Below are 21,034 nucleotides of genomic sequence, written 5' to 3'. Positions count from 1 at the left end.
ACAAATACGATGACGAAAAGCAATGAGCATTTAATAAACACGCCCGTAAACACCAAACAGTCTCAAGATACATCGAACACATACCTGTTAGTCACATAACAATTTTGCATCAGTGATATATTATAATTTTATCCCAAAGTATACAAAATATGTATTATAAGAAACATATTTTGTCTAACTTTAGGCATTAGTTTAAAGGTACATATAGATGAATCAACTATAAGATGCAATCACGAATTAACATACCGAGAATATAAAAAAAATCTCAAGATAAGTGTAGTTTCAACTAATGCTTGTAGTTGACATGTGGAGCAAACGACTCTCCTCTTGCAATCGACCTTTAAGACCAACACATCTTCCAATTATTTGCAGCCTATCTAAAGTGAACATAGGGCTAAATGCTAGATCACACAACTTTCTAGTACGTGACAAAGCAACAAATGTCAAACCGAGGCTTTCTTTTTCACCAATATCTATCACAGCCTGATCAAGAGTGAGCCCTTGACTTTTATGAATTGTTATAACCCAACATAAAACTAGAGGAATCTGAGTTCTTTGGCATGAAGTATCATTTGTCTTCCAATGAGTTGTTTGTGGAGCAATTGGTATTATATTAGACTCTGGACGAAACTTAGGACCACGGTAGTTATCAAAGTCAACCATGACCGCAAGAGGAATATCTTCTGGTGATTTGCAACCATTTGCATAGACAATGTCCACAACAATGCCCATTGCACCATTAACCAGACCATTGCGTGTGGCAAGGTTTGATCGAAGCATAACACGTGCACCAACTGATAAACACAAAACTTTTTCCAAGCCTTTCACATCATCAGATAAAGCCCTGGAAGCAGTATCACAATTATTTTTTGATACAATTCGAGCAATAGGTTTTCCAAGCTCAATCAGTCGATTGAGATTGTAATCATGTGCAGCTTGCTTGGTTGGAAATAGACGCAAAACATATTTGAAAGTGTTAATTTCTTCCGCACTGAGCGAGGAAAAGTCTCTAGTCAGAAATAATTTCCAGTCATCGATCGTGGATGTTCCATCACTGAGTCTCATCAATGCTTCCCGGAACAATACTTGCCTATCCCCTGCTTGTCAAAATATATGAGACAACCGAACACATTTATCAAAAAAAGTGTACATAAGTCCACCATATAGTTGCTGAGGACTCCCACCTCCTTTATACAATGCCCTATCGCATACAGGAGGTAACTGACGCATATCACCAACAAGGAGAATAGAGACATTACCAAATGGCTCGTTAGGCCCAAAAATATCTCAACAACGACGATCAATATTCGCAAGCATAGATGTTCCGACCATGCTATATTCATCAATAATGATGAGTTTGGTGTCTTTAAAGTCCTCTTGCATACGCTGACATTGATCACCTTCAAAAGATTTAAATTTTTTTGAAGCATTTCGTTCAGTTCTTTTTGTTCGGGATTCGATGGCGAAGTTCATGGTGTATGGTTGCACCTCCAATATTAAAAGCGGCGACTCGGTTGGAGCCATGACACGTCTCGCTTTGGGTCGATCTAAAAATCCAGTAATTGAATGCACAATTGCATTTATGAGAGTGGACTTCCCCGTGCCTGCACCACCACAAACTATCATACGAATGCATGCTTGACATTCTAGTGCTCGAATAACCATATCATGTGTCACTCTTTGTTCAAGAGACAGTTCATCAAGGGTTACAATAAGAGGTTCAATGTTAACTTCTTCTCCACTGCGCAAAGTATGCACAAATTTTCTTTCACTCTCCATGTTTGGATATCGATATAAACCTTCAGCCCAATTGTGTGAAGTATCAAAGTCTCGCCTTCCTAATTTGACATTCTCCCCAGGGACAAACAAGGGCCCCATTGCTGCTGCCATAATCCATTCATCTCGAAACATGTTTTCCATATCATTCTCTATCTCAATATCATCTTTGAATTCTTCATCAACAGGTTCAGGAAGAATTATTGATTGGTGTTCTCCGAAGCCCAAGTCCATGTACCTTTCTGACCATAGTATGAAATCCCCTTTTGCTTCTTCCAGAGTCCGAAAAGGGTGATGAATCAAGATTTGTTGACGACAAAATGATTCCCATTTTTCAGTGTTTGGTAGGATGTCACCATCTAGTTGTGGAACCAAACGCACAATTGCATTAGCTCGAGAAGTGTGCCAACCCTTCCGATCAAAGTAGTATCTTTTCGCCATATCGAGGAGGGATGTATTTTCATAGCAAGGAGGTCGTTGCATATATCTTCCTACAAAGCTTGGGTCTGTTCCAACAATCTCTTCATCTTCGTCCCCTCTTCTACAACATAAAGTTGATGCTAACATGCTCTTTTCACTTACATTTAAAAGGACAAACTTTCTTGATGATCGCACCATTAACAAATGACTTACTTCTTGGGCAGAAATATCTCTTTCGGATACACTTTTCATAAGCAATCACTTGAAAGCAGATTTTGCATTCTGACATGGACGACGAAGATTTTCAACAATTTCTCATAAAGTTTCTGTGAAACTCTTTGATGCAGGCTCAGATTTTGAAGCATACTTAGCAATGTAATTTACTACGATCGCGACCGGAAAATTTGGCGACCAATCAATGTTTGCATGCCAAGTCTGCAGAATTTTTCTATTATGGGAGCAGACTAACTCATCATTCCGCCGCCCCATAAACCGAAACATATTACTGCTAGGCGGATCTTCAACAATCTCCGATTGATCAAGTACATCAAATGGATATCTAAAGTGGCATCCCATCAGTTTTGTTGTTTTATGTAAATGTAAGCAATGGCTTCCACATATGCTGTGTCGCATGACCCAATTAACCAATAAAGCATAGTCATCTTCGTCTGTATCAAGATTCAACTCGAGTGGCAAAGTACGCGCACAAGGATGCTCTTGCATATTTCTATCCATGCTAGGATCTGGATTTACAGTGGAAACAAGCCTATCAAAATATTCAATGACATTTGATCTAACCTCTGTGTTTGTACCTATCCCACTAACATATGGAGCACCTCTTAGCCAAAGAAATCCATGAATATGACCACTGCCACGATTCTGCCACTCAAACCGGTACCAATGATCAACCACAGAAAACTCATTGCTTAAATATTCCTGAAAGAAATTGGATACCTTGGCCTGAAAGAACCATGCGACGACACTTGGATTTTCGTTAACCAACCTTGCACGTCCCCTCCTTTTTTCTAAAGGAGACAACCTGTAAGTCATATAATTCAACATGTCATACCTGTAAAGATCCTCAAATAATTCCTAACTCATAGCCAAGATATATTAAAATGATGTACAACACCATCATTCAACATTAAAATGAGACAACCTTTCAAGTGCATTAGATGGATCCAAAATGTGAAATAGTTCTGGCCATTGCATGTCAGCAGCACTGAGTGTGAAGAATATCGTTGGTGGACCTAACTGTTTCACCATGGCTGTTAACTCTTTCAACCTTGTAAACCAAAAAGCACGAGTACCACGGATATTCCTTGCAAAGTAAGAAATGCGACTGACTAGTTGTTTGTCACCAGATGAAATCATATGTCGAATATCTTGTATTGACAACTCTGCATCTCCTGGATTCTTTCTCATGAAAACATCACCCAATGCAAGTGCACGCCACCTTGATAAAAAGTTCCATGCAAAGTACCGAAATCTTGAATCTTTGGCAAAACGACCATCATCGTACTTCATCAAATATTGAAAGTATTGCAACAGGTTTACTTTTCTTTGACGAGCTTGCCTCAAATCAGCATTGCCGCAAGGAAACAAGGTTGGAAAAGCCATAGCAATATATCCGGGAGTTGAGAACTCATTAATGATCTCTATAGTGAAAGGCATATGCACATGTGTTTGATCTGCATTTGGAACTTGCAATGCCCTTAAGAGACATGCTTGTTGATTAGGTTGCGGCAGAATAGCAATAGTACCAGCAACATGAAAATCATCAATGTGGAAATCTTGGTCCAGTAGCTCAGGTGGTCCTTGAGACTCATCTGCCTGCATATGCACTGCTTTGTCTCCATTGTTATGATCTCCCAAACTTTCTCCCGCACTTGGGATGTCTTCCGGTATCCCATCTACTGGAAGTCTTTCTAGAGTTCCGTCATCAATAATTATATCACCATAGTGCCGATGATATTTTTTCAACCAAACCAATGCTTCACGTACAAACTCGCGACGAACACGAAATTCCTTGCTTGTATGTGGCCCACCCCTATTAACAACTAGTATTGCAGATAAATCAGCAGGCTTGTATGGCAAAACAGTTGCAATTGCGTTGACATCTTGTGCAAAGTTTATTACATTACCACCATATTTGTATTGTTGACCTTTAACACGATATACAAACATCATTGGGTGCACCCTAGCAATAAGAATTCTTTCTAAATATGTCAAACGAGCCAATTCTAGAGGCATAATACCAGAATGCATTGAGTTATCCACACTGAACATGCTTGCTTGGTGGTTCCCTCGCTTATCTGACTTGCAAGAAGAACATATACCTGCAAAAAAATTCAAATTAGGGAATCTTCTTTGGCATCTAAACAACTTAACCATAGACTTGCAAGAAGAACAAATACCTGCAGATATCTTCAAATCAGGGAATCTTCGTTTGCATTCTGGACAACTCAACCATACAATATCGTTACATGATTTTCGGAAAGCTTGCGCATTGGTAAGAGGTAAGTAATTATTCACAATTTGTGTTTGAATAGTCATTTCACATCTATTGTTATCTCCAATACTCGATTGTACATGGGATTGTGGTTGTGGAACTCGTCCATGTCGAGCAACTATCCGGCGGGAAAGAGCAACAATTTTGCAAGAAAATCTTTGGTGACCAATTCTGCGAAGAGCTGCCTTTCTATTAAACACACGTAGTGCATTATGAACAGCTCGTTCAACAGGGTCTTGATTTTCAACTATTAGTCTTCGACGAGCTCTACGTAAAGCTAACTTGAAACGATGTACCTCTGCTGTTTCATTTTGGTTGGACAAGTTGCGTCGTGGAGGTATCAATATCTCGGCACAAAGAACGTTGCTTTCGGTTTGTCCGATTTGCCGTGCTCAGCTTTTCGCTTCGAGAGAGGTGTCAATATCCCTAATAACACAAAGACGTTGCTCATTTGTTAGTTTTGAGCGTGCTCTTTTTTACGTAGCAGAATTTTCACCTCTTCTAATTTCTACTCTCTGACTTTGTAACAGACTTTGTTCTTGACCTGGTATCCTCTGAATAAACATAGAATTTTTAGGTTGAGTTGTCTTTCTCATATTACGAATCCACTGTCTGAGAGGACAATTTTCATCTAAATCATCAATCCTCTCCCCAATCCCATGCAAATAATTTGTATCACGATTTTCAACACTGTAATTACCTCCAGAAGTTCCTTGCTGATCTGATATCCTCTGAATAAGCCTAGAATTTTCAGGTTGAGCTACCACCCTTATATTACGTATCCATTGCCTAAGTGGGCAATTTTCATCTAGATCATCCACTCTCTCCCTTTGCGAAGAGATTTCTTCATTATCTCCAACCCTTTGATTACCTCTAGAGGATTCTGGCTGATCATGTATCCTTTGAATAAGCATAGAATTCCCAGGTTGAGCTCCAACTCTCTGATTATCTCTAGAGGATTCCGGCTGATCATGTTTCCCTCCGAAAAAGGAGTATCCGCATAATAAAGGAGACAAAAGAAGAAGCACGCCTAGATCGAATTGCACGCCTTCGAAAGTGGTTGGATATGAAATTTCATCTGCTAGACAGTTTAATCTCCTGATGTCTGCTGAAAATTGGGCAAAAGAGTTACGTGGTCGACGATTATGAAGACGCAGCCGAGTAGTTGGTAGTGGAGTACGTCGATTCCGACGACTATAAAATCGACCAAAAAACCTATCAAATCGGTGCTGACTACGACGACTATAGAATCGACCAAATAACCTATCAATTCGGTGTACTTGTACTGGTAAACCTCCTTCCACCACTTCCATTGGGTATTCAAACACCGAGACAAGAAAAGGAGGACGAGTGGCAACCTTTCTTCCGTCAGTTCAATTGCAATACCTACATATTTGGCAAATTGGACCATTAAAAAGTTTTATGTTTTGCTTAGAGTTTTTATTCCTTTTATCTCATGGGAAGTTAACTAAGGGAAAAGTTTAGTAAACGAATAATACTAACATGATCTCAATATGGTCTAGCTGCGAAATGCCAAGTAGTATTGATTTTCATGTAACCTAACTAAACAAAGAAAATGTTGTCTCTACTCCTATTGTATAACCTATCAAGTCCAACCACTCAAAACTTATCATTTCAACCACGGTGGTCATAAATGTTAAAAACTTGCAACATATGAAATATAAATATGATAAGTTATTTTGTGATATAAATATGATAAGTTATTTTGTGATATCTAAAAAAAAACAGTGAACTTTGTACTATTGTTACATGATGTATAAATGCATTAATACTAACTAATGTATAAAAAGGAGTTCAGAAATTTTAACGCATGAATTATACATGAATTATATGAAAAATGCATGAGTTATATGACACCACATCTAACAATCATATAAGTTAGAGGCCAAGTAAATAGTAGTCCCAATCATTCGTACACATTTGAACAAGCAACAAACCAAATTCGAATGAAGGCATACCTCTTTCGGCTCAAATTTTTCCAAGAAACATAAAGACGTGGAACCAAAAAAACCAACAGAACTGATCCTGCAAGGACAAAACAAATAATGGTTGTCTTGTAACGCCCCAAAACTCGAACAATTATAAAACTTGTCATAACCTGAAAATTTAAAACAATATACTTCTCATTAATTAACTCAGCTACTTAACCGTCTAGACGAATGCCAGAGCAGTTAAATAATCGGTTTAAAAAATGAGATCACTGCAACAGTAGGTACACTGAAGAACTTGAATGTCTCAACTAATGTCAGATCATCCAAGCACCTCTTACAAAACCATTACCGAAAACACATATTAAATACATATTTTCAAGTCCCATAGCTATCGAAAGGTTTACATCATTAACAAATTTGAATGAAGACATACCTCTTTGGACTCAAATTTTTCCAAGAAACATAAAAACTTATAACCAAAAAAGACCAACAGAACTGATCCTGCAAGGACAAAACAAATAATGGTTAGCTTTGGGAATATATTGTAATGGAAACGGCTAGTAGACTCGCAAATGATTAATACTTATTAATTAAAAAAATGAACGCATGAATTACTATAAGACACAATGAATGCATGAATTACTATAAGACATCACATCCGACAATCACGTTAGTTAGAGCCCAATTAAATATTTGTTCTAGGATTGGGATTATAACAAATTCGAATGAAGACATACCTCTTGCGGCTTAAATATTTTCCATAAAACAAAAAGACTTGGACCAAAAAAACTGTACCTGCAAGTACAAAAAAGATAATATAATCTTTAGCTCCATAATGAACTCTTTAAGGGAAACACGTAATCAACATAACGATTTGACATTTAGTTTCTAAATTGTTTGAAAAAGGGTTGAGTAATAAAGTTAAAATACATTTTTAAATAAATATGACTATATAATGTCAAAAGTTGAACTTACATGCATTCATTTGCTGTATAATCAGCATAACGATTTGACATTTAGCTTCTAAATTGTTTGAAAAAGGGTCGAGTAATAAAGTTAAAATACATTTTTAAATAAATATGACTATATAATGTCAAAAGTTGAACTTACATGCATGCATTTGCTGTAAACAAGTTCAGATTCTCAATCACCACTCAATCTCTCAGGTGGAGGTGGAGGTATAATGTAATCTGGCACAAATTCTTTACTACGCTTTGGACCAAGTTGATTTAGTTCACTTATGGTAGAGGTATTGTTTTGGACAAACGCAAAAATAGATTGCCGACTTTGTTCCCATGTCTTGACATAGCTAATTTCTTTCTTCACAGAGAATGAAGTAAAATCAACACGGTCATCTTCAAGATCACTAGTGGTTGGATTGAATGGATCAACACACCCAAATTGATGAAGTACTCGAAGTGGCACATATGGAGTGGAACCATGAAGGCCAACAAGTACAAGACTTTGTCGACCTGGCATATGTAGATAAATACTGCTTTTACACAAGGGCCAATCACATTCCCATTTGATGTCCTCAGTCTTCAAAGAATATAAGCTTGCGTACCATCCTTCTTCATCCTCAAGGATTGTACGAGGACGCTTTCTAATGCTTGTCTTGATAAGATTATATCTTCGATCTTCAACACTTTTCATTTTCACTAAGGAATTTGATAAGTGCTCATATGCCCAAACTTGAAGAAGTGGAATACATCCAGAAAGCTTTGTATGTCTATTTCTAACACAATTGGTCAAACCTATCAAAAGTTCTGCTAATATCATAGGTACAATAGTGACACTTCCAGTTCTAACGTCTTGAATAATTTTGCATAAGGAGGCATCAATCTTGTTGGTGTTATTTGGAAAAAGAATAATGTCCTACAATTGCTAAGTCTATTGAATTGGCACGCGCCAATGCCACTTTTTTATTGTTTGGATCACCGATATTTAAGTGTCTAGCAATAAGGAAATCAAGAGAGCAAGTTTTCACTTGTCCATTTTTTTCCTTTTCATATGTTTTTAGAGACATGTAGGAAATTGACAGGCTCCTTTATATAGCTTTCTTTTAGATGGGGAAAAGCAGGGCTTCCTTCAAGAGTCATCCCAAGAAGATGAGAACATTCTTCTAGTGTAGGACAAAGTTGATGGGAGCCAAATTTGAAAACCATGTCATTTGGCTCCCAACATCTAACTAGTGCTTCTATGAAAGCCCAATTGATTTTGACTTTAGCTAAACTTAGTGTGTTTCCCATACCACTCTTTTGCCTCCAATCCATCCAATTACCATCATCCCAATCATCTTTAATGATTTCTAATAGACTTTTATTAGGCACTTTGGTATTCATTATAGCATTGTCCACCTCCTCCTATAGAAATAAAATAGTTCAATGAGAATATGAAACAAATTTACATATGTTGATTGTACTACAGGTTGACATAAAAAAATCAATATTTTATGAAAAATTTAATCGTTGAGACAAGAATTAATAAGCATATTCGAATAATTAGGGTTTTGCTTTATAAAAATATTTATCTACGTTGATTATATTAAATGTCTAATGACTACAAAAATGATTATTTTTGCGAGTAATTCTACATATAAATTTTGGTTTATGCATCTAATAAGGCTTGGTTCCACATATGCAAACCTCCCCACAAGTGTAAACACTAATGGATCTTTAGTTGGTAATGCGGTTGGGGCTTTCGACACCGGGCCTAGCGGTGTAACGCACTAGCCGTAAGTCTACTTGCATCCCTCCTATTGGGTTGTTGGGATACGACATGGTAGAATATGGACGAAATCATAGCTAGTTAACACAAAAAGCATAGAGAAAAGTGCCACATAATTTAGAAAGGAACAATACAAACAGTCAATGCATGTTAAATGCCACAATTCTGAATATAAAAAATACTTCGTAAAATGAAGAATTAAAGAAAATGAATATATATTTAATAAGGCTTGGTTCCACATCTTCAAACCTCCCCACAAGTGTAAACACTAATAGATCTTTAGTTGGTGATGTGGTTGGGGCTTCGACACCGGGCCTAGCGGTGTAACCCACTAGCCGTAAGTCTACTTGCATCCCTCCTATTGGGTTATTGGGACACAGCATAGTAGAATATTTCCGAAATCATAGCTAGTTAACACAAAAAGTATAGAGAAAAGTGCCACATAATTTAGAAAGGAACAGTACAAACAGTCAATGCATGTTAAATGCCACAATTCTGAATATAAAAAATACTTCGTAAAATGAAGAATTAAAGAAAATAAATATATACTTTAAAAAGACATAACATATAAGTTCAATGTTTCTCATTGTAGTAATCGGAAATCTCTAAAATATCAACATTGTCACATGTCTAAACTTACAGCTTTTAATGAGGATATATGCCACATGTCTTCTTTGGCTAATCAACATATGTTACATGCATTCATGTTGGAAAGAGAGTGCATTTTTTTTGTTACATGTTTTGGGAAATTTTTTCTAACTTTCATCCAAGGCATATAGTATTCAATCTTTTACGTGTTAATCCCGATCGCCTAATTTGATGATTTCGATCGCCTAATTTGTTGATATAAGTAATGTATGCTTAGTATATTTTTTAGGAATGGATATATGGATAAAATTATATATATCAACTCCCTCTAAATTTATTCCTTCTAAATTAATTATATAAATTTATTTCTTCTAAATTATATATATATAAACTCGTTCTAAATTTATTCCTCTGACAAAGAGTCGTCAATAACAAGATGAATATGTTCATTAAGAATATTTAATAACAAGACAAGGCGAAACTTCATTTAATTTCAGAGAACTGTATAGCATGTGCTTTAAAAAAAGGTCACAGGTACTAATTAGAATATAATTATTACCACAAACTTCACTGGTAGCTCTGTCACACCTTCAACTTTGAATCCAACTGACCAAACATCTTGTTTTAATAGTGAGTCCATGACAAACAACTTTTCTGGTGATAAAATTTACAGTTTCCCCAAGCCAAATAGTGCTTTTTTGGGTTCGACAATCTTGTCCGATGACATTTCCTTACCCAATACTCTCAAATCTCCTTGAAGCACTAACGCAACCAACGCTCCTGCTTGACTACTGTTCCAAATATGTTCCTTCATACTGGTTTCAGTCGGTAATACCACCCGCATTTTCTTCGTTGGGGCTTCAAATTCAAGATTAACAAGAACAAAAAACAAGTCCTTACAAATGGAAATTTCCTTCATACTGATTTCAGTCGGTAATACCACCCGCATTTTCTTCGTTGGGGCTTCAAATTCAAGATTAACAAGAACAAAAAACAAGTCCTTATCAAATGGAAATTTCAGCCAAATCAATTCCAATGGGTCAAAACTCCTAAGCAAAACAAACCCCCCCATTATAGTTGGTGCTACATTATTAGCACGATAACCCGAAACCTTCGCTTCCAATCCAACCCAGCATGAACTGACGCAATCACGCTCCTGCTTGAATACTGTTCCAAATATGTTCCTTCATATTGATTTCAGTCGGTAATACCACCCGCATTTTCTTCGTTGGGGCTTCAAATTCAGGATTAACAAAAACCCATTATAGCTGGTGCTACATTATCAAAGACGATAACCCGAAAACCTTCGCTTCCAATCCAACCCAAAGATGAATCGACGCAATCATCACGCTCCCCGCTTTGAATCTTTGTTCCAAATATGTTCCTTCATACTGATTTCAGTCGGTAATACCACCCGCATTTTCTTCGTTGGGGCTTCAAATTCAGGATTAACAAAACAAAAACAAGTCCTTATCAAATGGAAATTTCAGCAGAATCAATTCCAATGGGTCAAAACTCCTAATCAAAACAAACACACCCATTATGGCCGGTGCTATATTATCCGCATGATAACCCGAAACCTTCGCTTCCAATCCAACCCAGCATGAACAAGAGTAGGAACAGTTAACCTCCCACCAAAAATCTCATTCACATTTACAAATTTACAAATGCAAAGAACAAAGACTCGCCCGACTTTTCGACCCCAAACCAACAAGTCCTTGTCAAATGGAAATTTCAGCCGAATCAATTCCAATGGGTCAAAACTCCTAATCAAAACAAACACACCCATTATAGCCGGTGCTACATTATCCGCATGATAACCCGAAACAACCAAAAATCTCATTCACAAACATACGGTGCGGTGCGGAAGAAGAAGACTCGGCCGCGACTCGACCCCAAACCAACAAGTCCTTATCAAACGGAAATTTCAGCCGAATCAATTCCAATGGGTCAAAACTCCTAATCAAAACAAACACACCCATTATAGCTGGTAGCTACATTATCCCATGATAACCCTAAAACCATCGCTTCCAATCCAACCCAAAGATGAACAAGATCAGAGCGGTGAACCTCCCACCAAAAATCTCATTAGCAAAGACTCGCCGCTTTTCGACCCCAAACCACTCTCCAACCAAAAAAATCTCATTCACAGCTCACAAAAGAAAGAAGAAGACTTCGGCCGCGACTCGACCCCAAACCACTCTCCCACCAAAAATCTCATTCACATTTACAAATTTGCAAAAGCAAAGACACTTCGCCACACTCGACCCCAAACCACTCCTTAACGGCAACCCTTTCTCAAGGAAAAGTGATAGCCCAGTTGACCGAACCCCAAGCATTCTCATAGCATATATAGCAGCAATTCCAAAAAAAAAAAAAAAAAACAGATTAATGATGCAGTTCTTTTCTTGATAGCAATGAAGCCGAATAAACAACCGGGGTAAAGGGGGGGGCCAATTTGTGCCGAATAAACAAGTAGGGGCTAAAGGGGGACCCCAAGAAGGGAACAAAAAAAAATAAAAGCCAGTTGAGTACCTTTCTGTGAACAGAGGGTGGGCTGCGAGACAAGAAAACATCCAATATTGAAAGGGGAACCTATTAACAATAATCAAATAGTAAAAGATGTTGAGATGAGAAGTGAGTGGAGTTGAGATGAGAAAATCGGGAACTTATCAAGTTAGACAGCGAGAAAATAAGAAAAAAATATGGTACATACCTGTATCGAGTTGAGGGAGAGGAGATATCGAGTGAGGAGAAAGAGAAGAGGACCGTGAGTTCCTGGCGCGAGAGAAAGAGAAAGATACTGGCGCGAGAGAAGAGTGAGGAGAAATTAGTTTTGAGGAGAAATCAATTTGTGCGAGAACGAGAGTGAGGACAGACAGAAACCAACCAAAATCTTTTTTGGGCCACCTACCCCCCACCCGACCCAAGATTGTTCGCTCCGCTCACTTGATTAGAATTTAGTCCTAGTTTTGGTTGTTAAACTGTCAACTTGATTGTGGTCAATCAGTTTGTATTTTTAAAATAACAATAATACCCCTCACGTGCAGTATCACGTGTTTCTATTTTATCAAATTTAGTCGGCGCGTGTCGACATCTGACTTCAACTTTAGATCTTAAATTTGCACATCTCCAGAAAAATCAAATTCACTGGCCTCTTCTTCTTGCTATCTTCCATTACAAACATTGTGAACTACTAGAAAAGAGATTACCATTTGTTACACTTGAATTCTTCTTACTAGATTCACCAAAATTAAGTATCTCCCCAGACTCCAGTTTACAAGATTGCAAAGAACCATTTCTAGTATTACTTCCATCGAAACCAAATTCAGAAAAATTAAGTTTTCTACTGTAGAAACTCTGCTGATTACGTTGTTGGTTCTGATGTGAGCGTACTAGAACTAGGGTGATCAAACTAATACGACTTAGAAACAGGAATATCCTGAACAACAAAGTAACAAAACAAAATTAGGTGTGTGTGTGCTAACAGACTCTTTAATTTCAATCACTGAAGAAGGATATGTTAACCATAACAAGGAAGGATCATTTTCTCCTTGATCTCCATTCACAGGTTTGAAGGCAGCGGGCAAAATTCAATTTCAGGATTATTGAAATTAAACAACACCCTGACTTTATTCATTAGATCTGAACTCTGAAAAATCAAATTAGTGGAACCCAATTCAACAACTCCAGTAGAAAGTGGTATACAAACCATAGTCTGCAAACCCAATACTTGAGCTTGCTTAGCTCGATCACAAGACGAGCTAGCTAGCCTATCATTTCCAGCTATCCAAATCAAATTGGTAGTGAAAAAAGCTTGACCAGGTAATCCAGAACCGTTGACGAAAGATTGCATCATAGAAATCAAAAAGTACCATTCAGTATCAGTGACTTCTTCATCCACAACATTATCTGAAGATGCCGAGACACCATAAATCATTGAATTCAGTTCACGTAGAACTTTTGCTGTTGAAGTTGGCGTAGGTGTATTCTTTTTCAACTTATCTTCTTCACCTTTATAATATCTATCACCCCATCCTAGTAAAGATGCACCTGTATTAGTTTCAACTGAAAACTGCCAGAAAATCGCATAAGTCCAGTTTTCTCGAGATGCGCAAATTTAAGATCTAATGGCCACATCGAAAGTAGAAGTCAGATGTCAACTAAATTTGATAAAATAGAAACACGTGATATTGCACGCGAGGGTATTATTGCTATTTTGAAAATACAAGCAAATTGACCACGGTCAACAACTAGAACTAGGACTAAATCCTAATATTCAAGCTTTTCTAGACCAAAACCCTAATAAACCAACTATTATTAGGACCCAGACCTAAATATCTCTTTAATTTTTCCTAGTACCATAATAATAATAATAATAATAATAATAATAATAGATAAAACAAAAATAGGATAGATATTAGTTAAGGATAGGTAAAAAAAGATAAACCTTCATCCTTGTTTTTCGGGGGGTTTTAAAACAAAAAGGAGTTCACACGTAGAGTTTATTTTTACATAGAAGAAAAAAGAGAGTTTTTCACATAGAGGAGAAGAGAGATTTCTTGCGGGATATTTACTAATAGCTGATATTAGGGGATAGCAGGAGTGTATCATGAGTGAGTAGTCTGAACATGTTCTTTTAAATTTTGCTGATCATATCTGTTAGTAATTTTCTTATTTGATATATTGGAACGTTGTGATAAAAATGTTGATTTGATAAAAAGGATTTAATTGCCATTCATGCGAACTCAAGCTTCACTGTGGGTAGGCATAAATATGGTTCCTCACTTTGGGTAGTATTGAGTATGTTCTTTGTAGTCAATGGTGCCGGCTTTTATATAAAATTTTGAAGTACTGCAGTTATATAAAATTATGATGAAAAATCTTATTTTCCTGATCGTTATGCTATGATGATGATGAGTATGTGTATTAGTAGATACCAAATCATGGGTTTAATTTGACTCGAATAGAATTTCTATTACAAGGGTTTGATTTTATTGCTCCTGCTGGTCTTTAGGATTTTGTTTGGTGGTTCGAAGTGTTTTGTGGTAATGAGATGATCTATATGGGTTTCGTGAGTTGCCGGGGGGATGATGGGTAGAGGTTGATTGTTGTTTGAGTGCTGTTTAAGCTTTGATAGGAGTGTTAATGGCGTCCAAACGCAATTTCTGGCGAGTGGTGGAATGGGGTTTTAGTGGTATCAAAAGATTGGGTTTTTAGTAAGGATGAAAATCGAACGGTTTATAGTGGTGGCGAGTGGAGGTTTGTGGTGGCTGCTTTGGTGGTGGAGGTGCGTTGGTGAGGAAGAAGAAGGTGAACAGCGAGTCTTTTCTTTTGTTTGGGCTTGGGCCAAAATCAGTTTATGTGGGCTTGAGTGTTTTATTTTTTAGATTTCACTTATGGGATTAAGTTTTAGTTGGGCTTGGGACAGGCTAAAGACTTTGGGCCTTAGTCTTTGGGTTTTTGGGTTAAATGAGTTTAGGACTGGTTGACTGCTATTAACCCTTGGCAAGGTTGACTGATGTTGACCAGGGTTGACTTTGACTAGTTGACCAAGTTTGACATTTAACTCGGCAAATAATTAGGTCTATTAGGATAGGTGATAAGAGCCCAAAACTGTAGTTTTAACCCTGTAACAGTCATACTTTTAGACCAATTATGTGAGTAATAATTAAGAGTTAACACTGATTACGTGTTTTTATGCATTTCAGGTTTCAAAGTCCATTATGTGCAGAAATATGCCACTTTAGCGAGATAAAAGAGAAAAGGTCGGTTACTAAGGAGTTCCGTGATTAAAGGCCAAGATTCAAGAAGACAAAGCCTTTCTAAAGCCCGGTCAAAAGCTGAAAAGTCGACGCGGGCAAAAATAACACACTAGTCAGCAGAACTTCCGAAGGCCGTATCTTTGGACTCAGACCTTGGAATGGGGCCTACCTTATGTCAAAACGACCGGCTCGGAAAGAGCTTTCCAATGGTCTAAGTCTTGATCCAATCAGAGGAGCATAAGTGGACGAAAATTCTGTTGAAGTCAACTGCAGTTGAAGAGGCCTTTTTGAACTGAAAGAATTGGGTTTTGGGCCTGATTCTCTGGCCCAAAACATGGCTCCAAGCCCATGCACGATTTTTGGATCTGAAAGTATAAAAACAAAAGCTTAACTCTTTGTTAAGGGAGGCTGTTTGAACTAAAACTTTTAAAGACCTCTAGATCTAGTTTTCAGTAGAGTAATTAAGTTTAAGTTCCATTTCCAATTCTTATTTTAGATTAAGTCTTTGAATCATTGTTCTTGATTGATTAGATAAATAAAAAATTATTTATTTCAATTTCGATTTTTTGTTATGTCAATTTATAGATCTAGTTTTAATTTTGTTGATTATCATTTAAGTAGTTTAAGTAGATTGAAACATTGTTAGTTAAATGAGTTAAGTTAGAATTTTAATATGATGTGTAGTTATAATTCAATGGGAAATGATGGGTTGATGACTCAAGGCTAAAACCTCCATTAACGGGGTTGATGAAGCTTTGATGAAAATTTAGTGGTATAGTGTAGAAGCATTGTAGAATCTATTCCACTCTAGAAGGTTGTGATTCGCCATGAGAATGGGTGGACGACCTCACATGCTAGTTAGTATTTGGTAGAAATGCCATGAACACTAGGAATTAGAACTCGAAATTCTTGCCGTAAGAACGTAAGAATCGAGATACAAGAATCTATGCTAGGTTATTAAGTTGGATTCGAGGTGGATTCAATTCACCTCTAATCCTTTATCTAGATTCAAAAACAATCATATTTCCATAGCATTCGTAGTTTAAATTCAACATAATCAATTTCATATTGTATCGTAGTATAACACCCTTCAGTAAATCTCTCATTAGACTTAAGATCGATTAATTAGATTAGAAAACATTCCATGCTAGAGAACTAGGAGTGGAACTTAATTTGTTACTCCACTCTATTTCGATAGAATTGAGAGTAGAAACTTTGATAAATATATAGACCGTAAATAGTTTTAGTTTACTTATGTTTTGAGTTCCTCGTTCATTTCAGAGGTAAATTATTCAATTATCATTTATCAAATGGCATTTGCTATCTTAGTTTCACTTTAGCATTGTTTTCATAGTATAATTAGTCATTTTTAAGTCCCATTAAACCCACCCACCCTTGTTTGATTCATACTGTGGTTGTCCATTTTAGCATTGAAAAGTTCCGAAAAAATATACACGAGACGCGACACGCTTCTAACCGAAAGCTCTAACCCAAAAAGATGGAACCTTGAAAAGACCGCCCCATCTTGGCGTGACCATACTAAAACACTGGAATTTCAAGTTACTTTCGAGAGCGACGCTTCTAAGTGAGCGCGCAGCCTTTAAGCTAAATTTTCCGGATTTCTATAGGTTTGTTTTGATCTTCGATTTTTTAAGTTTTTCAGTGTTCTAACTTGTTATTTACACTGAACACGCGTAAACAAGACACTATTCATAAAGCGAAGCAAGGACGCTTTATCAAGTATTCCTTTCTTCCATACCTCGTGATCTCCGTTAGAGGTTTATACTAAAATATCAAGATTGTTTGGAGTGTTGTCGTGTTTAGACTTAGACTTGCATGAGATTAAGATCCGGTCGGAGAAAAACACCGAACGTAATTAATTAACGTCGGCCAACAAACAAATCTATCGAGTATACCAATCACTACACCTCTAGCTACTATTCCACCAACCACACCGGACATAATGGCTGAAGAAAGAGAGACTCCTCTCTCCGACTTTTACAAAGCCTTGAGCGATAGCCCTAAATCTTGCATCATTCTAACAGACCCAGTGGGGGATTTTCGAATTCCCCCAAATATATTTAATTTGTTACCCATTTTCCATGGTTTAGATCATGAAAAACCTTATCAACACATGCGTAGGATTGAATAAGTCCTTACAACATTCCATCATCCTACGGTTGGTACGGAACAAATTAAACTGAGGGTATTTCCCTTCACCTTAGCCGATAAGGCAGCATCTTAGTTAACTGCCCAAGCTCCTAACTCTGTGGACTCGTGGGCTAAACTTGTTCAGTTGTTTATGGAACATTTTTACCCACCCCTAAAGACGGATGAGATGCTTTCCAAGATTCATTTTTTCCGACAAAATCCTCATGAATCATTTTCTGAGGCTTGGAATCGCTTTCACCGATCCGCTTATAGAGTGTCCACACCATAACCTAGCAAAAGACACGTTAGTTCGTGCCTTTTCAAAGGACTTCAATATCACCATAAAGAAGTCCTTGACATAATGAATGGGGGTAGTTTTCTAAGTAAAGGAGCCCTGAGAGGCTTACAAATTTTAGAAGATCAAACTAAACGTAATAACAATTGGGGTAGTGATGATATCCCCCGCCTGTTAGTTCTTCTTCAACAGATTAGGTCACGGTATGTTTGAGATGAAACCCGATCTAGAACTTAAAAATTTAATCGAATCTCTAACTAAAAAGGTTGAGGCTATTTCGTGCAACAAAAGCCTATCCCGTCATGAATGTTAACTCCAACCCATGTAATGTCCGTTTGAGTCCCCGAAGCACCTCAATCCTATTGTCCTCTCAGCTATGAACAACAACAACAATTAGAGCAAGACAATGTTTGCTCCATTAATAGCTATCCTATTCCTAATGCCCCATGGAGACAACATCCCAACTTTAGTTGGCTTAAACAATCAACAAGTTTCACCTCCGTGGTTTAATAACCAAAATGTTAGGCAAGCAAACAACTATAATCAAGCTCCACTTAGGCAAGGACAGGGACAAAGTCAGGGAAATTATAATAATTATAACAACCAAGCGCAACCACGACAAGGTTTAGCACAAGGTCAGGGTAATTATAATAGTTATAATACCAATAGAGGTATCGTTCCGGTTAACAATAGTAACTATCACAACCCACCCATAAATAATCAACGTGAGATAGTTTCAGTCGCACCACCTGTGACTACTACACCATCACATCCGGATCATATAGACGCCTTTATACAGGTTACCCAACAACTTTTCCAATCAATGACTCAATCAAACCAACAGATCTTACAATCCATAAATCAGGGCATACAACAGTTAGCCCAAGAGAAAGCCCAACCAAAAGGCATGTTTCCAGTTGAAGCGATACCAAACCCTAAAACAGCAAACACAGCCTTTGAGGTAAACGGTAATACTAGTACTGAAACTACAATCGTAGGTGACCTTAATGCCATCACCACTCTCCGCTCTGGAAGAGTGGTTGATAACAAAATAACTATGCATATAGTTACCCCATCAGTATTCCCTACATCGGATATCGAACTAGATACCGCAGTAGAAACTGAAGAGCCTACCACTGTAAAGGTACTAGTTAAACAACAAACTAAGAAACAGAAAGCCAAGGTAACACATCAAGTCGAGCCATACGCTAAATATAGAAATAAAACCACCATTCCTCAAAAGTTAGCCATGCTAACCGGGGATACAAACTTTGAGGAGATTAGGAACATTTTCAAGAATCTAATGATAAACCTTCCTTTTTCGAAGCTATTAAAAGCTCCCTAACCACGCTTAAGTTTCTTAAATAGTTGTGCACTACTAAGGCGTAAGACCAACATACCTAAAGACGCTTTCTAACTGAACAGTTCCCAACTTTATCCTAAAAATAATGGAATTGTTAAGTACAAGGACCCTAGTCGCCCCATCAAAATGCACCTTAGAGATTCCCACACACGACCACCGCTTTTATTAGACCGGGGGCGAGTGTTAACTTACTCCCCGTGATTACTTGTATAAACAAATAGGTCTATAGGAAATGCAACCTACAAAAATAACGCGTTGCAATTAGCGGACATGTCAATTAAGTATCCTAAGGGTGTAGTGGAAAACGCGTGCTTGTTAAGGTTTTAGGATTTTTACTATCCCGGTGATTTTGTTATCCTTGATACGTAAGTCGCTAATGACTCAATGCACCGATCATCTTAGGGCACCCCTTCTTGGCAACCGCCAACGACTTATAAATTGCCGCTGATGGTAAAATGTCCTTATCTTTTGGCCATCTTACACGGTTGAGGTAAATGTTTTTAAAATGATGAAACAGCGGTTACGGATTCGTCTATAAATGGGGAGGTTAGCATGATCGGAGAGCTTAGCTCAAGATTATTTTAACAACACGCTTCCGAAAACAATATGTACAAATTCCTTTCTTTTGGATCTTCATATTTTGTAAATGACTCATACTTAGAGGAAGTCAACACCATCCCGAGTCCACACCAATTGTAAACCCTTGCTCGTTGTATGAAACATCTATTGATTTTCATTTCCACCCCAGAAAACATCTATTGATTTTCCTCTTAAACCCCCCGGAGTTAAAATATATTCAACTTGATCCGGATGGTAGTCATCCGGTAATTATATCTTCTCGTTATCTAAGAATGAAGAGACACGCGTTTAATCCGGGTGATTAGGGAACATCGGTCGGCGATTGGTTGGTCCCTAGCCGACATTAAGGGAATTGACCCTAATGTTTTCACCCATTGTATCCATTTGGAGGATAACGCGAAGACTTCTCGTGAACCTCAGCGTCGCTTGAACCCTGCCATGAAAGAGGTGGTTAGGGAAGAATTGAAGTCTTACGATTACTCAATGCGGGTATCATATACCCAATCTCTGATAGCGAATGGGTAAGCCCCATTCATGTAGTTCCTAAGAAATCGGGAGTTACCATGGTACGAAACGGGAAGGGTGACTATGTTGTCACACAAGGTCCTATGAAATGGAGGATCTGTATTGATTACAGACGTTTAAATGCTATGACACGAAAGGATCACTTTCCTTTACCTTTTATAGATCAAATGCTCGAACGCCTAGCTTGTCATGCTTTTTATTGTTTTCTAGATGGCTACTCAGGTTATTTTCAGATTATTATTGATATTGATGACCAAGAAAAGACTACCTTCACATGTCCCTTTGGAACGTATGCCTATAAACGAATGCCTTTTGGCCTTTGTAATGCTCTTGGTACCTTCCAAATGGTGTATGCTTCATATATTTAGTGACATGGTAGAG

The 21,034-nt window shown here is 37.6% G+C and overlaps 3 protein-coding genes and 1 pseudogene across 4 annotated transcripts; all 4 read right to left on the bottom strand.

Annotated features, from left to right (window-relative positions):
• Window positions 1–282: 282 nt before the first annotated feature.
• On the bottom strand, window positions 283–1,065 carry LOC147495210 (uncharacterized). Its single transcript, XM_086568334.1, has one exon. The coding sequence runs from the start codon at window positions 1,063–1,065 to the stop codon at window positions 283–285; it is 783 nt and encodes a 260-aa protein (XP_086424460.1).
• Window positions 1,066–2,511: 1,446 nt separating this feature from the next.
• On the bottom strand, window positions 2,512–4,752 carry LOC147495209 (uncharacterized). The gene is made up of 3 exons (XM_086568333.1): window positions 4,614–4,752; window positions 3,356–4,535; window positions 2,512–3,235 (listed from the first exon to the last, which is right to left on the bottom strand). The coding sequence occupies exons 1-3, from the start codon at window positions 4,750–4,752 to the stop codon at window positions 2,512–2,514; spliced, it is 2,043 nt and encodes a 680-aa protein (XP_086424459.1).
• A 1,931-nt stretch (window positions 4,753–6,683) lies between these two features.
• LOC147495208 (homoserine kinase-like) lies at window positions 6,684–13,540 on the bottom strand. The gene is made up of 7 exons (XM_086568332.1): window positions 13,504–13,540; window positions 12,177–12,382; window positions 11,449–11,603; window positions 10,535–10,874; window positions 7,398–7,455; window positions 7,094–7,161; window positions 6,684–6,754 (listed from the first exon to the last, which is right to left on the bottom strand). The coding sequence occupies exons 1-4, from the start codon at window positions 13,538–13,540 to the stop codon at window positions 10,643–10,645; spliced, it is 630 nt and encodes a 209-aa protein (XP_086424458.1). The 3' UTR covers window positions 6,684–6,754; window positions 7,094–7,161; window positions 7,398–7,455; window positions 10,535–10,642.
• Window positions 13,113–14,095, bottom strand: LOC147495207 (transcription factor MYC2 pseudogene; annotated as a pseudogene). Its single transcript, XR_015199551.1, has one exon. The product of XR_015199551.1 is annotated as a transcription factor MYC2 pseudogene (transcript).
• Window positions 14,096–21,034: the final 6,939 nt, after the last annotated feature.

Source organism: Coptis chinensis, chromosome 6 (genome assembly GCF_015680905.1).
Source record: "Coptis chinensis isolate HL-2020 chromosome 6, ASM1568090v1, whole genome shotgun sequence".
Classification (NCBI taxonomy): Eukaryota; Viridiplantae; Streptophyta; class Magnoliopsida; order Ranunculales; family Ranunculaceae; genus Coptis; species Coptis chinensis.
The sequence above is the reverse complement of the archived record's forward strand: the minus strand, read 5'-3'. Positions and strand labels throughout refer to the sequence as shown.

Coding starts and splice junctions, on each gene's coding strand:
- LOC147495210 (XM_086568334.1), bottom strand. CDS start 1,065: ATGAGACTCAGTGATGGAACATCCACGATCGATGACTGGAAATTATTT.
- LOC147495209 (XM_086568333.1), bottom strand. CDS start 4,752: ATGACTATTCAAACACAAATTGTGAATAATTACTTACCTCTTACCAAT. Junction 4,536..4,613: donor TGATTTGAAGATATCTGCAG/GTATTTGTTCTT, acceptor ATTTTTTTGCAG/GTATATGTTCTTCTTGCAAG. Junction 3,236..3,355: donor CCATCTAATGCACTTGAAAG/GTTGTCTCATTT, acceptor TATGACTTACAG/GTTGTCTCCTTTAGAAAAAA.
- LOC147495208 (XM_086568332.1), bottom strand. CDS start 13,540: ATGGAGATCAAGGAGAAAATGATCCTTCCTTGTTATG. Junction 12,383..13,503: donor AATGATCCTTCCTTGTTATG/GTTAACATATCC, acceptor ATTGCTATCAAG/AAAAGAACTGCATCATTAAT. Junction 10,875..11,448: donor CTGCTGAAATTTCCATTTGA/TAAGGACTTGTT, acceptor AATTTCCATTTG/TAAGGACTTGTTTTTTGTTC.